Genomic DNA, 17,064 nt, shown 5'->3' with positions numbered 1-17,064 from the left:
CACAGGTCACGTGATCACAACAGTGTCATGGCGGCGTCCGCAGCGGTCCGGACGGGCGTGAGATTCACTCAGCGGTTCGTCCGAGTTTCTCCGGTCTGCAGCATCTGCCCGCTTCACCGGTTAAAGGTTTGTACGGGAGTCGCTGTTGGACGAGTTGTCGACGGGTTTTCATCTCCCAACAGGCGCCTGCAGACCAGCATCGGTGCGTCCTTCACACATACACACATCAGCCGCTGATGGCGTATTAGTAGTTTGCGTAACTGTGTGTTTGTGTGCGTCAGGTGTGTGTCAGAGTGAAGACAGCAGCTCACCTGAGGAGGACAGACACGAGCATGTGTGAGTTTACAGACCCTGCTGTGTCGATACACTTAAACTGTGCTGCTGGACTGACTGATGTATTTAATCCTTTACTCTAGTGTTAATGTTGTGTATATCGACCGTTCTGGACAGAGGATTCCAGTCAAGGGGAAAGTTGGCGATAATGTTCTTTACCTGGCACACAAGCATGGCGTTGATCTTGAAGGTGAGTTCAAATATCTTCACTCTGTCTTTGAGGTGCATATTCATAATATGTAAGGACGTATGTTTGATTTTTACATTGGTGGGGACATAAAAGCCTTTGCCATAGACTTTTGACAGCATGTCATCTAAAAAGCCTTTAATTACAGTTGTGTTGAGCTGTAAATCCTTGACCGGCCTTTTAAATTGCTTATACATTTCTTATACTATCACTAAATACTGGATTCAGTCTTTTTGTCAACTTGCAGGGTTCGTGTAAGGTGCTTAAAGTGCTTGAAACCCCTTCAAAACAGCCATATTTATGCAAAGGTACTTGAAAAGTGCTTGAATTATTAAAAGACAATATATGTGAAATTAGTGTTTGATTTTATCCACGCAAAATTAACGCTGCAGCCCGTCTGATAGAGATATAGAGGCGTTTCGCATGGCTATGAGCATGGTATTGCTCATATAAATATCCAAGTATATGATACAGCTTTCATTCTAAAGGGTCAATAATTTATTCATGGGGAAAAAAGCGATATATTTGTCATACTTTGTGCTGTACTTTATTTGTACCATTTTGTTTTATTAGTTTATTTTTATTGCTCTATTTTCCTTTTTTTATAATTTGAAAGATAATGAAGAAGTGTTTCATGTGTCTCTGTTCTCAGGGGCCTGTGAAGCGTCTCTGGCCTGCTCGACGTGTCACGTGTACGTGAACAGCGAATACTGCGATAAACTTCCAGATCCTGAAGAAAGGCAAGTAGAATACAACATTATGGTAGAGCTGCACGATTAATCGTTGAAAGATCGCAATCTCTATTCAAACACCCACGCAATCTTATTCCTACATGACACTGATTCAGCTAAATCGGTTACAATAATTCAAATTATCACAGAAATACTGGGATTATAAGTTTATAGTTCGGATAAAGACGCTGATGTCTACTGTAGCAATCAAAATATAGTAAATCACCTTTTGAAAGCAACTTATAAATACTGTATCAATTACATTGTTACACCAGTAGGTGGCGACAAGTGACTGTTAAAAATGTATTTGGCAAGTGAAGTCTTTATGAGTGAGTCATTGAATGATTCATTCTAGAGATTCGTTTATAAACGCTGATTCATCCAGTGATAAAACAAGTGAAAGGTGTGTTCAACTTGAAGCGGCGCTGCGCTGAGCGATCGGTTTATGACACACGGAGCCGTCTGTTCTAGGGTAGGGCAGATAGACGATACCATCGTCCATCGCGATGGCTAACAGACATCACGATGTTGAGCCGTCATCGCATGCTTGGCACGTGATTCACCGCAGCCAGAATAGCGCTGTATGACAGATGTAGCGCATTTGTTTCTAAATATTAACAAATTTGCTTACCATGTCATCATCTATCTTCTATTCCGATTCTCAAATACGTGTAAGTGAGTTTGTCATTTAAAAACCTAAATGATCTCGATCTGTAACGGGAGATTTCGGGAACAGTTCAGAGATTCCTGTCTGTTGGATTTATTACAGCACGTGAATTCATCAGTTTCTCCCCGAAATGCATGAAAGTGGCCAGTGAACTGGGAGAAGAATAGAGTAAACTTTATAGTTACTTACACTGTGTATCTGATATGAATAAAACACGTCGGCAAATATAATTTGAATGGATTGTTATTGCTGTTTCCATAGACACCATTGTGTATTTTAGCAACTATACATGTATTGTTTTGCTATAAATTATATGTATTTAAATGTCTGTAGGGCTGGTCCGAATACCATTTTTTGAGCTTCGAAGCTTCGGTAGTAATGAACATCGAATGTCCAAAGCTTCGGAGAGAGGGGGCTGAACATATTCTTCTCTCTAATAAAGGCAGGACTCTCGATGTGTCTGTCTGTCCGTTTTTGCATTTTGATTATTTCGAGAACCGTTCATCCAATCGACTTCACAAGGGAGTGCAGTGTCGCTTTTGGTGCGATATAGATGGACACGCGAGACGCGACACGTTCAGAATTAATAAACTTTTAATAAACTAGAACAACGTGAGTGGGAAGCGGCGCGCCTCACGCGGGCAGGGCTTATATGCTCCGAGAACGGACACTGCACTAGTGATATTAAACACTCACACACAGGTCTGTTATCTTAAGCAATACTTTTAAGGTAATCTAATATTTTTCTGACTAACAAATTACTGACACAGTAAAGGGTAGATTTAAATAAAGAAAAAAGAAATTTGAATAAACAAAAAACAAAATTTAAATAAAGAAAAAAATGAAATTTAAATAAAGAATAACAAAATTAAGTTAAATTAAAAACGAGATTAATTTAGATTGATAATAAATGGTAAAAAGCTTAATACATTTTGTTTCTATTATTCTATTTTCCACAATGTCAAAGCAACCAAAACACAAGCTCAGGCATGCACTTCTGTCCACACACACACTCCGCTGTTCTGCTCTAGCCAGAGAATACTCCCGTTGCAGGAACACTTTAGTAGGCCAAGAAGAAGCAAATATATTTATTAAGTATAACGAGGTTGGGTTCCTTCAACTGTCCATCCTATTTAAAAATGGCTATAGGCTGCATAAGATAATTATAAAAAAAGAGTATTGTATTTTGTCACATTTTATAGTGTTGAACATATTCAAGCGCGAATGGGACCCGTTTCGAGGAGAGAAAAAAACAAAACAAAAACACGAATATTCGAATGTCAAATTTTCAAATCGAATACCAACCCACCGAACGAATATTCGGGTCCAGCCCTAAATGTCTGAAACCTAAAATAAACATTATGTGGTTAAAAACACTGAATAGTTGTGATATGACAAGTGCTGAGCGTCTCTGGCTCCAGCCATAGCGTGAAAGCACAGTTTGAATCTGGCAGTGATGTCACGTCACTGTACAGTCGCTCCTTAGTGGTCAGCGTGCCGACATCGACATTGCTATTGCTGATGAGATGTAGAGGAAACTGTCTCGTGGAAAATGAGAATGTTACGTGAATCTTTCATTCAAGAGATTTGTTCAAAAACGCTGATTCATCCAGAAATTAAACAAGTGAAGTGTTTATGAGTAGGGGTGCACCGATCCGACTTTTTCAGTCCCGATACCGATACCGATGCCTGGGCTTTGTGTATCTGTCGATATCCGATACCGATCCGATACTATAGTTGAATTAATAATAAACTGTATACCTTCCACCTTATACCTTCCTTGAAGAGACTAAAGGCACCAGACTTTACTAACTAAACATAACTAAGACAAAATAACAGATGTATGTAATGTGTTGTATTCTTATTTATTTAAAAAACAATTGTGCATTCAAATCGAAAATAGAATATAATCAAACTTCTTTAAATAAATGTAAAAAAAATCAAATTAAAATGTAGCGGTGGAAACAAAAAAACTGTGTTTCCAAAAATTGTAAACATGTAAAAATATAAAGTGCAAAGTCCTGCAACAGGAATTTAAAATGCAACATAGCAGCTGAACCTGAGAATAAAAAAATAAAAAGTTGGTCGAACAACAACTTGATCACACATACAAATAATAATAACCAAACATTGTAATGTGTGTCACACCACCATCACAAACATGACCTGTGAATGCTCACTTAATCAGCAATGGCAAATTTAAATGTCAGTTTTAATGATCATTATGTTTCATATTTTTAAAAATGAAAACAAAAAGAAGCAGGGTTGTGTTTTATATTTCGTGTTGTTAATATGCAGTAAAGATAATCAATGTACGCGTTTGCCTGAACCACATTTATGTGGCCATTAATATGTTTAAGATTTTTTTTTTTTAAATGAAAAGAGGCAGAGTGGTGTTGTATAACATACTTCGTTTTATTTTTGGCTAAAATATACATAAAGAGATTACCGGAGTAGCCAGAGCGAGCTGAGTGACGCGATCAAGAACGCATGCTGTTCCATTTGCAGAATAACCGGACTCGCGTCCTCTCGTCCTCGGGAGTTCGTTCTCCTGAGTCGAACTTGGCAAGTCCGAACTACCAAGGAGGACGCAAGTCCGAAGTTTGCGTACTTGGTATTGAGAAACGGCCTCTGGCTCGCTCCATGTTGCTTCTAGCATGCGACACGCGTGAAGCTGACGAATGACGTAGGTTCTGCTGCGACGACGAGAAAAAAAAAAAAAACCTGGATCGGCCCGTGGATCTGTTATTTTTTCCGATCCCCGATCCAGCTATTTTATCAGTATCGCGGCCGATATCCGATCCTAATATCGGATCGGTGCACCCCTATTTATGAGTGAGTCATTGAATCATTCGCTCAAGAGATTCGTTCAAAAAAGCACTTCCCCTCGGGGGAATGGCACCATTGTGAAGTGCGTTCAACTTCGTCAAGTGGGCGAGGGAAGATTATCTGGACAGACCTTCGACCCCTCGATTTTGACAGAGGGAGCAAGTCTACTAATGTGCACATCAGGCAGATCCATAGACCACAATGCAACACGATTGTGACGTCACAGCAGATCGCTCTTAATTTACTCCCACCCCACACAATTCTTGTGTATGATGTTAGTTATTTTGACATTTACCCCACGTAATACTTGTAGCTACCTTAAGATTGCTGTTTTTACACAGTTATAGTTTATTGTATTATTTTCATTTGCAATTTCTTACATTTTCTTCAATAGCCCAAGCACACATACAGGCCTATAGAATGGTGCAATAAAAACATTCACAAGGAAAATACTGTAAATAATAAATCAGCTCCATATCGAGTTCCAGTTGATCAAGAGCTTAGATTGTTCCATTCCATTTAAAGGGTTATGTGACGTTCATTAAATCATTCATTCAAGAGATATGTTCAAAAACGCTGATTCATCCAGTAATGAAACAAGTCTTTATGAGTGAGTCATTGAATCATTCAAGAGATTCGTTCAAAAAAGTGAATCATTCATTCGAACCAATTTTCAATACATAATAAAAAATACAAAGATATTTTTAAAAATAAACTGTAGCAATCAACATCTTGTAAGACCCTTTAATAAATGACATGTTATTTTGTTTCAATGTTTATTCAGATTCGTAGGAGAATCATGATCTCTCTTTAAACACATACATCATGATTCTCAATTTATCCAGAATCGTTACATAATGGTTTTCACCATCGCTCATGTAACGAGCGTCGTGTGTGTGTGTGTGCGTGTGTGTGTGTTGTCGCTGCAGGGAGGACGATATGTTGGACATGGCTCCGCTGCTGCAGGAGAACTCTCGTCTCGGCTGCCAGATCATCCTCACGCCGGAGCTGGACGGCATCGAGCTCACGCTGCCCAAGGTCACCAGGAACTTCTACGTGGACGGTCACGTGCCCAAACCTCACTGAGCGCCGGGGTCACGAAGGACAGGTCAAGCGAGGTCAGGGGTACAGATCGCAAAGCACTGTGGGATACGACACTAAACGTGAGCAGGTTGTAGTCGTTAAGGGCTTGTTTGCTGCGGGACGGCCCGTTGGGGAATCTCTCGAGAACTCTTGAGCTCCTGCTGAATTTGGACCACAGGCATTTCCACACTGACTCTGGTGTGATCGTTCATTATCCTTCATATAACCAGTCTGATTTACATTTATAGATGGTATATTTTTGGCTTAAATGCACTGAACACATCAAAATCCAAGACCTGTTTCTCTCTGTTTCTTTTCTTTTGTATGAATAAAATTAGCCTATTTTAAGACCATTTAGATTTTTGGCATTGTGACAGTTTTTATGATAATTACGCTCATATGTTTCGCATGACTGACATTTTTCTTGATGGCTTCCTGTACTGCAGGAAAATAATTAGTTTTTCCAAATTCTGTTGATATACACTACCGTTCACAAGTTTGGGGTCTTGAAGATTGTTAATGTTTGTGAAAGAGTCTCTTCTGCTCACCAAGGCTGCATTTATTTGATCAAAAATACAGTAAATATTGTGAAATATTACTACAATGTAAAACAGCCGATGTGAATATAAAGTGTAATTTATTCCTGTGATCAAAGCTGAATTTTCAGCATCATTACTCCAGTCTTCAGTGTCACATGATCCTTCAGAAATCATTCTGATATGATGATTTGATGCTCAAGAAATATTTATGATTATTATCAGTGTTGAAAACAGTTGTGCTGCTTCATATGTTTATGGAAACTGAGATATATTTTATTTTTCAGGATCCTTTGAACAGCATTTATTTGAAATAGAAATCTTTTGTAACATTATATATGTCTTTACTGTCACTTATGATCAATATAATGTGTCCTTGATGAATAAAAATATTAATTTATTTAAAAACAATCTTACCCCAAACTTTTGGACCGTAGTATACACTATCTTTCAAAGATTTGGGGTCTATTTAACAACTAATCCTGAAAAAACTGTTTACATGGTTAAAATGGTTTACACAAAATTAAGTAGCACAGCTGTTATTATATCATCATATTATAATGATTTCTGAAGGATCATGTGACACCGAAGACTGGAGTAATGATGCTGAACATTCAGCTTTGATCACAGGAATAAATTACATTTCAACATAATTCACATAGAAAAATGTATTTTACATTGTAATAATATTTCACAGTTTGTACTGTATTTTTGATTAAATACATGCAAGCCTTGTTGAAAAGAAGAGACTTGTTACAAAAACAACAAAAATGTTGCTGACTCAACTTTTGATGGTTGTGGAAGTAAAAAAGGCAATAAAAATAATTACTTTAAAAGTAATTAAAAGGCAGTGCAATGATGTATAAATACATTTTAAAAACAGGCTTTATTTTATTCATGCAAAATATAACTTCTTTTTTCCAGGGTGAAGTATGACATGTTTCATGAGGTTCACCAAAGAATACAGAAGCATTCCACATTACAAATCATTTCTGGTTTTCATAAATATGAACATGTTCCGACTCTTTCTGTGTGCAACTGTAGAGCGAGTTATTGACTGCAGAAGCGGCAGTTCTCCTCGTTTGCTCTGGTGTTTGATGATCAGTTCATGAAACTGTTTTTCAGTAAATGCTGTTCTGAAGTTCATTTCATTACTAATAAACCCTGAACACACAAACCTGTCAGATGTCACACACGTTTCTCCCGCCTCCGCTCAGGTCATTGTACGCACAGATGAAATTATTTATCAGACTTAAGAAACCACAAATCTGTTGAAGCTTTGTACAATAATAAAAATCATGCTTGATTTTTTTGATGTATGAAATAAACAGTAATGTGTCATATTACATGTGTTTGGAGTCTGAGATGAACAAACAACTTCTTCACAATGAATCCAAGATCCACTTCACACAATGTTGTTTAGTGAAAACTCACTTTCAAATAAATGTTACATAAAAAGTAATCAAAACACTTTAAAATAAGGTCTAATTTATTATATTGCATATGTATTATATTAACAATATTTGTTAGTTCACAACTAATGTTAACAAATACAACTTTGGATTTGTAAATGTTGAAATTAACATTTACTAGATTAATAAATGCTGTGGAAATGTTCATTTTTAGTTCATGTTTGCAAATAAGGACAGGTGAGATCCGGAACACCTGCTCATCATCACGTCACGTGACAGTCGGAATTACATGTGAAATGATTTCGTTCCTCACAGTTCTGTTACAGAGTCACAGCGGCTTGTTCTCATGTGGTGAGTTTATTTACATCTGTTCATAAACACACACACACACACACACACACACACACACACTCACCTGAACATCTTGCGTCGCTGAATCAGCTCAAAACTGCTGAGGAACGTGAGCGCGCGCCGTGCGCGGGAGTTTTACTGTTACTTTGTTGCGACTCCTGAGAGAAAACTCGCTGATCTGATACATTGTAAGTTATGAAGTTTTTGACCAATTTTACTCTGTGTCTGAAACATTCGAGTGCAGAACTAAACTGAGGGAATTTATCTTCAGTTTCCAATGTTTTATTTTTGGCAGTTTTGCATCAGTTCAGATATAAATGTGATTCATTAAACCCCGTTATTCAAGAGTGCCATTACAGTGGGTCTATAAAATATATTTTGAAGCATATCTATTATATAAACCACCTTATGGACAATCCTGTATGACAGTCTTTTCTGTGTTTTTACGATGGTGATATGCGTCTTCAGTTTACTTCATAATCTTTACTGTAGTGAACAGATGTGTCACTCTGGGGGAAAAGCACTGGAATATAGTGGTGAATTGAGGTTGATTGGGACACTTTTTTTGCTGTTGAGATGTTTGGGAAAAAGTCTTTTAATCTTAAAAAAAGAAAAAAGAAATTCATATTTTTATTGAACAATGACGCATTCAACTGAAAAGGTGACAACAAATAATGTTACGAAATATTTATATTTGCTAAATGCTGTCCTTTTTAACTTTCTATTCATCAAAGAATCCTGGAAAAATCACAGTTTCCACAAAATATGAACTGTTTTCAACATTGTTAATAACGAAAAATGTTTCTTGAGCAGCAAATCATCATATTAGAATGATTTCTAAAGGATCATGTGATACTGAAGACTGGAGTAATGATGCTGAAAATTCAGTTTTGATCACAGGAGTAAATTACACTTTACTATATATTCACATAGAAAACAGCTGATTTACATTGTAATAATATTTAACAACATTACTGGTTTTACTGTATTTTTATGTAAATAAATGCAGCCTTGGTGAGCATAAGAGACATCTTGTGATTTGTGTTTAAAGGGATATTTCAACCAGAAATGAAAATTCTGTCTTCATTTACTCACTGTCAAGTTGTACCAAACCTGTATGAATTTCTTTCTTGTGCTGAACACAAATATATATTTGGAAGATGGACCCCATTGACTTCCATAGTATGGAAGACAAAAACTTCTATGGAAGTCAATGGGGTCCATCTTCCAAATATCTTCTTTTGTGTTCAGCACAAGAAAGAAATTCATACAGGTTTGGAACAACTTGAGGGTGAGTAATATTTTCATTTTTGGGTGAACTAATTCTTGAATACTATTATTCCATATTTGAAAAGCTTCAGAAAGGCTTGTGTCTCAGTTCATGTCCTTCTCTTTTCCAGCAAGCCGACGAGGGAACATGAGCTCTCATGTACGTTCTCCTCGTGACCCTGCAGAAGATGCTCAGGTCACGCAGTCCACGATCCTCCTCCTGCTCCGGGAGGCCACGAATCTCGATCCGCCTGTGGATGACGGGATCTCGAGTTCGGGAGAGAATCCAGACGGCAGCTCCGGCCCGAAAGACCCTGGTGAAAAAAAACAATATTTACATGACAACATTCTTTTGGGGCCTAAAAATGCTAACTTTTGAAAATGTTTCAAAGTGCAAGTTTTTGAAAACGATACCGTTATTGTCCCTGTGTAAACTACAGAAACACAAATTTGTGTGGGGGGGGGGGGGGGGGGGGGGGGTTATGCATTGTTGTCATGTAAACTTACTTTTGGTGTGGGTTGGGAAACACTGTGTTAGACGAACGACAAACTAAAACGTCAGAAATAAAACGTTCCATGAACAATGTATGAATAATGTTTTTGTTTTTTTGAGAACGTTATTATTTTTATAATATTAGAAAAATATATTTTTGTTAGCTGAGGACTTAGCAATAATTTAAAGCAATAATTCATTAAATAATGAACATTCTGTCAGCATTAACTGAACTTTCCCTGGTGAAAAAATTATATACTAAGTATACTTGGAGCCCGACTAATTCAGTATACTTCAAGCGTAAAAATGATTGATTCAAGTGTGTTAATGATTAGTTAACTTGAAGTGTGCTATTTTGGAACAACTAATTTTGTACTAAGTATATTTTAGTTGTAATTAAATTGTAGTAAAGTATAAATTTAAGTGTATTTAGTGTGCTAAATTGGAACAACTTCAAGTAAACTTTAAGTATATGCCTGTAGGGACTAATTACATGCTTGATTAGTGATATTAAAGTTTACTTTATTTGTGTTACAGGTACATTACAAATTGATTATGAGTGTAGCAATATACCATAAGTGTATTATATTTGAGTAAAAGTATATGCTCAGTAATACCTTTGGCTTATTGAATCCAGACGGCAGCTCGCTCTTCCTCTCCGGCTCGAAAGACCCGGGTGAAAAAAACAATATTTACACGACAACAGCGTTTTGGGGGCCTGAAAATGCAAACTTTTGAAAATGGGTTTCAAAGTGCACGTTTAAAAAAAAAAAACGATACCATTATTGTCTCTGTGTAAACTACAAAAACACAAATTAGTTTTTTTTAATGCATTGTTGTCATGTAAACGTACTTTTGGTGTGGGTTGGGAAACGCTGTGCTCGACGAACAACTAACTAAAACTAAAACGTCAGAAATAAAACGATCCATGAACGGGATATTGTTGTTGTGCTAACGTTCTGAGAACATTATTAAAGACCAGATAACTGAACGAATGTTCTATTAACATTACTGGAAGAATGTCTGCTTATATAACATTGAAAGAACTTTCTGAGAACGTTAGCTGGTTACAGTCACTCATCTCTGTGAAGAAACATCGGTTCCACAAACAGTCTTTCATCTTAAAACGAAGTGTTTAAATTATGTTATAACCATCATTATTATGTACATCCAGCCGGTTGTTATCTCAGAATAAACCCCTTCAGGCTGATGAAGACCTGATCCTGATCACCTGTCGGGTTTATTCTGAGATAACAACCGGCTGGATGTACATTATCCCTTAATTAACTAATGGACCTTATTGTAAAGTGTTACCACTTTTTTTTCACTAGGGGACTCAGAGTTCATGGGCTCTTTCTCTATAATGCGAGAGTCGGACCGCAGCAGCGCATGGGAAGTGATGCGTCTGATCAACCAGCAGTGCGAGCGGCTCCTGCAGTCCGAAGGTCCGGTTGATCTCGACCCGTCAGACACCGTTATAACGTCCAAACCTCCCGAGCGTCCCGCTGTTTCTTCCGGCAGCGTCCCGTCCAATGCATGTTTCTCAGTCTACAGCTCAGAGCCTGCGACGGATGTGGAGGAAACTAAAGGAAGTGATGATCTCGCTGAGCTTATAAAGACCAGCATGAGTGACGTCAGTGAAAACTGTCTGACTGAAAACGAGTCCAGAGACGAGGGCTGTTCGGATCCGGGCGAATCTGTTGTCAGGTTCACAGGAAGTGATTGTCCTCTTGACTTCACTTCCTGTTTGGTGTCTGATCGAGATGCTGAGAGTGCATGGCTCGCTCTGAACGCATCTGAACATGCATCTTCATTTGACATTAACAATAATCTCCAGAGTCCGAATAAAGAGATCCACGATACGCAGGCGGTTCTGACGGCATCATGGGACGCCCACAGACGCACCCAGAGGAAACAGCCTCGACCCGCCCGGAGCCCCGACCCGCAGGACCCGGATGTGCAGGGCATCACGTTCAGCATGTGTCCCGAACTGGACATCCACACGGATCAGAGCAGACTCGTCATCACCTCCAATTACAGGTGAGATGCACGATTCTGGATAAACTGAGAATCACAATTTTTTTTTTTTTTTTTTTTTTTTTTTTAAATCTAGATCACGATTCGCCCATGATTCTGAATAGACTAAACAAAATAAGATGTAATTTCCTAGAGGTTTTTACAAAGTGTTAATTCACCCTTCTCCGGGAGTTTGATTTACAGGCGATCTGACCAATCATAACACAGAATCTACCATTTTTGTCTGACAAACCAGGCTAGAGAGTTAGTAGATTAACATGGGTGAATGATTCAATGACTCGCGCATAAAGATGTCACTTGTGTTATTACTGAATGAATCTGCGTTCTTGAATGATTGATTCAATGACAAATATAATTTTTTTTTTATAAACAGTCACTTGTCGCCTCCTACTGGTGTAACGATGTAATTCATACAATCTTTATTTGAAGCATCAATTTACTTTCAAAAGGTGATTTGCTCTATTTTGATCACTACTATAGACATCAGTGTTTATATCCGAACTATAAACTTTTATCCCAGTATCCCTGTGATAATAAGATTCATTGTAAGACAGAAATAATGATACTATGTGGTTGAAAAGAGTGTTTTTAAAGCTGTTTCATACCTAAACATGACAACTGCTCTCTCTGGGTGACAACGCAGATTTGAATGTTCGCTGTGATCGTACTTGTCAAAGGTTTTGTAGATATTACCGAATTGCTGTCATTCAGGAATTATATCAACGTGTGGGTGTTTGAATCGAAATCACGATCTTTTAACGATTAGCCGTGCAGTTCTTGAATGAAAACAGTATTTCTGTAAGATGAGCCTGATGTTGTGTTGCCCTCTGCCCAGCGAGGAGATCAGACGCTTGAGACGAAGCCGGAGCAGCCGCTGCCGATCCCTACAAACCTGCCAGAGGAGCAGCTCAGAAGAGGAGAGCGACTCCTGCCAGTCCAGTCAGTAACACACACACTCACACTCACACTCACACTCACACTCACACTCAGTAACAGACACACACACACACACACACACTCACACTCTCACACACAGTAACAGACACAGACAGACAGACACACACACACACACACACACACACACACACACACACACACACACACACACACACACACACACACACACACACACACACTCTCTCTCTCACACTCAGTAACAGACACAGACACACACACACACACACACACACACACACACACACACACACACACACACACACACACACACACACACTCTCTCTCTCACACTCAGTAACAGACACAGACACACACACACACACACACACACACACACACACAGTCAGTCAGTACCAGACACACCCACCAGAGGGCGAATCACACTCACACTCACACTCACACTCTCACACACACACACACACTCAGTAACAGACACAGACACACACACAGACACACACACACACACACTCACACTCAATAACAGACACAGACACACACACAGACACACACACAGTCAGTCAGTCAGTCAGTACCAGACACACCCACCAGAGGGCAGCACACACACACACACACAAATCAGTCAGTACCAGACACACCCACCAGAGGGCGACATACACACACACACACACACACACACACGCGCACTCACACACTCGTTCTCACACACTCGTTAGTGCCGCTCACTCGCTCGTCACTAGCTCTAGAACACATACTGATCAAACTTGTTGCAACTCAACTTTATTTATGTAGCGCTTTTTACAACACAGATAGTTTCAAAGCAGCTTTACAGTGATAACAGGAAAATAATGCAACAAAGTTTGCTTCTAGAAGAAAATAGTGTCATAGTCCAGCTTAAGTACGTTCAGTGATGGTTCATTTTTGTTGTAAAAAGTTAAACCGCTTTAACCTGCTGGATCAAGGATTCACAAAGTTTGTTGTCAGCCTTAGACATAAAATATTTACTTGAAGCCCCCATGTGATTTTATTTTAAGTTAATATTTCAATAATATAACAAATTTACATGCTCACAGTTCTATAATGTAGGTTAATGGTCACATGACATGCAGATAAAGGTATTTTTATTTCAAAATATTTATATATGGGCTGCACAAGAAATTATGTTGCAATTATTTGTCATATATGGTGATTTTTAACAGTGATATGCTGAAACCAACTAAGACCTTTAACAGGGTCTTCATTATTATTAGGCTATTATTATTAGTTTGGCAAACACTCTTATTTGTTTACATTAATGCATTAATATGAGTTAACAATGAGCAATGTATTCTTACAGCATTTATTAACCTTAATGTTAGTTAATAAAAATGTTCATAGTTGGTTCACAATGTTAACAGATACAACTTTTGACATTAAATGTTAAATTAATAAATGCTGTAGAAGTTCATGTTATATAATGTAGTTGACAAATTCTTGTAAAGTGTTACTATTAGTTTTAACTCTAATTATAAAAATTACGACACATATTATTGTTGCAAATTACAGTTGTATTGTAAAATAAATTAATAATATTTGATAATTATAAAATAATTTGTAACTCGTTACAATAAGGTCTCATTAGTTCTCGTTGATTGTTGCATTAACTAATATTAACAATGAGCAAAACATTTATTCCAGTATTTATTACGGTTAGTTAATAAAAACACAACTGTTCATTATTAGTTAATGTCAGCTCAGGTCCATTAATTAATATTAACAGATACAAAAAGATGATAATATATTCAATTCAGTTCATTTATTTGTATAGTGATTTTCTTGATCTATATTTTTTTTCACAGCAGCTTTACAGAATATGCTTGTTTTAACGTCACAATTTGGAATTCTTCAGTTTCAGGCGTTTAAACTCTTGAGCTTTTTGAATCCTCAGTCGTTTATTTTGGCAGAATGCTGGTGATGTCCACCCACCGAAATGTTGAGAATTATGTGAATGTGTAAATAAAGCGCACACTGTGTTCCCAGAAAGAAGTTTGACGGAGGGACCCGTGACTCTTCATTACTATTATATCTCATATGCAACAATCAAGCTTTCCTGTAGCTCAAACAGCAGAGCGTTGGCACTTGCAACGCCAAGGTCATGGGTTCCCAGGGAAAGCAAGAACTGATAAGAATGTAAATGTGTAGCTTGAAATGCAATGTAAGTCGCTATGGATAAAAACATCTGCCAAAATGCATAAATGTATATCTAGTTATAAGCATTTATTCAGAGGGTTGTTCAGGGTCTCAGTGTTTGTAGAGTCACACTGTGGCGATGATGAAATGATCAGTTCTGGTGTGTGTGTTCCTCAGGGAGTAAGATGTGTGCGTCGTGCTGTACGAGGAAGACTCCTCTCTGGAGAGACGCTGAAGACGGGACGCCGCTCTGTAACGCCTGTGGGATCAGGTGAGGAAACTCTCGCCGCATGTGGATTCATGTTCCCAGTCTTAAGGGCCGTTCACACTAGAGCTGCACGCGATTTGGCAAAGGCTGCGATTTTATTTTATGCGCATTTGTTTGAGAGTTGAGTCTCTCTCTAAAAGTCATTAAATGGATTTTGTGAAAATTAAGGCCTTAAATAGCATTTTAATCCTACAGGCATCAAAAATTTAGATACAGGTTTGAAGATGATGTTATACTATCCATTTATTTGAATATAGCCGTCATAATTAATATTTTTTTTGATTTGCTGTCGCAAAATATGTACGTTAGTGTGATAAACATGCGGAACCGGTTTGGTAATTGCTTCCGGCCGGAGATGCGACGGTGACCTGGGTCATTTTTATCCAGACATCAATAGCTGCATTACTACCAGTGAGCCTGACCTTCATTCATAAAAAAGATGCCATTAAACAAGTATTTGAAATATACTGTCTTTATGTTGTTTCTGTTTACATATGTTTGTTTATTTTTGTTTTTTGCAGGTACAAGAAATATCGCGTGCGATGTCAGCAGTGCTGGAACATCCCGAAGAAAGAAGCGAACACCAACTCGCAGTGTCAGAAATGTGGAGACGTCCTGAAGCTGAAGGGCGGCAGCTGGTAGGACTGTCATTACCGTCATCTTCACATCTGAGCGTTTCTGAGAGATGAACGTGTCACGCTTCATCTGAACGTGTGTGTGTGATGTGATTCAAACTGAATCATTCTCAGGGTCTGTTATTGTGAACGGAGAGCCATTTCTCCTTGAGCTGTTCAGTTTCGTGCTGTATATGACCATTGATTGTTCACTTATTTAATTTCCCCATTTTTCTTGTTTGTGACATCATATTTATTAATGAATTATTTATTGATTAATGTATTTTCTTTGGTCACAGTCATCTCTCTGATTTGTTTTTCCACTAGCTGACCATCACATGTGTTTGTGTTCAGAGGTTGTTCTGTGCGGGATTAAAATATATTAAATTGTATTTATTATAGTGCTCTATTGTCATGTGCTTTCTTAAACATTACATAGACGCTTTATCTAATTAATAAGACGGTACGTTCAGTTCGACATGAATCATGCCATGATGTATGTAGATTAATATTAAAGTCAGCATGAAACGGAAGTCACTCTTTCTTAAAGTTCCGGTTATCCGAGTGAAACGCTTCTGGAACAAGAACAAATGTGGGCGGGGCTTGATTGTGTCTGTGGGGAATTGATTGGATGGTTGTGGTTTGCTATTGGCTGATCTCATGTGAGTGACAGGTTGCCCCGCCCTCATCATCAGAGAAGAGAAGAGATGCTGCAAGAAGTTATTCTGATTCAAGATTATTAAAACGATAATGATGCGCATCCATAAATCATTTACAATAAACATGTTCCATAAAAAAAAAAAAACAAGAATTGTCAATTTTGATTTCATGTTGACTCACCGACGATAGAATCAGATGGTTTATGTGTGTGTGTTCAGTGTTGAGTTGGGATTGTGAGCGTAACTCAAATGTTCTGCTGTAAATATGACTAATTGACTCTGGCATTTGATGGGAATTAAGCATTTCATTAATTTACTTTTTTTTCCAAGGCCAAAAATCTTCAAGTTGCTCCTCGTCCATCTGCATAATCTGAGAATGATTCAGTTGTTCAGATTCACATGTTCAGTATGGTTCTCTATAGAACTCTAGGGTTCTTGACTTAGTTTTAAAGAACCCTTTATGCCAAAAAGGCTCTATATAAAGAGAAATGTCTTAAATGATTGCATGCAT

At 38.0% G+C, this 17,064-nt stretch overlaps 2 protein-coding genes across 6 annotated transcripts; both read left to right on the top strand.

Moving 5' to 3' along the window:
* Window positions 1-7,707, top strand: fdx2 (ferredoxin 2). 4 transcript variants are annotated; one of them, XR_014629359.1, is made up of 6 exons: window positions 1-202; window positions 282-336; window positions 417-523; window positions 1,173-1,260; window positions 5,677-6,449; window positions 6,997-7,707. XR_014629359.1 is itself a non-coding variant. In XM_084425137.1 (5 exons), exons 1-5 carry the CDS (start codon window positions 28-30, stop codon window positions 5,831-5,833), a joined length of 582 nt encoding a protein of 193 aa, XP_084281263.1. In that variant the 5' UTR covers window positions 1-27; the 3' UTR covers window positions 5,834-7,707. The 4 variants fall into 4 exon arrangements, 1 of the variants encoding a protein (XP_084281263.1); XR_014629360.1 differs by having other exon boundaries at window positions 5,677-6,475; window positions 6,940-7,707; XR_014629361.1 differs by having other exon boundaries at window positions 5,677-6,496; window positions 6,940-7,707.
* A 351-nt stretch (window positions 7,708-8,058) lies between these two features.
* Window positions 8,059-16,425, top strand: zglp1 (zinc finger GATA like protein 1). Of its 2 annotated transcripts, none has more exons than XM_084425127.1 (6): window positions 8,059-8,129; window positions 9,530-9,715; window positions 11,223-11,931; window positions 12,764-12,867; window positions 15,190-15,283; window positions 15,802-16,425. In XM_084425127.1, exons 1-6 carry the CDS (start codon window positions 8,075-8,077, stop codon window positions 15,920-15,922), a joined length of 1,269 nt encoding a protein of 422 aa, XP_084281253.1. In that variant the 5' UTR covers window positions 8,059-8,074; the 3' UTR covers window positions 15,923-16,425. The 2 variants fall into 2 exon arrangements, with proteins under 2 accessions (XP_084281253.1, XP_084281254.1); XM_084425128.1 differs by lacking the exon at window positions 8,059-8,129 and adding an exon at window positions 8,168-8,317.
* The last annotated feature ends 639 nt before the right edge of the window (window positions 16,426-17,064 follow it).

Source organism: Rutilus rutilus (assembly GCF_951802725.1).
Source record: "Rutilus rutilus genome assembly, chromosome: 12".
Lineage (NCBI taxonomy): Eukaryota > Metazoa > Chordata > Actinopteri > Cypriniformes > Leuciscidae > Rutilus > Rutilus rutilus.
The sequence above is the reverse complement of the archived record's forward strand: the minus strand, read 5'-3'. Positions and strand labels throughout refer to the sequence as shown.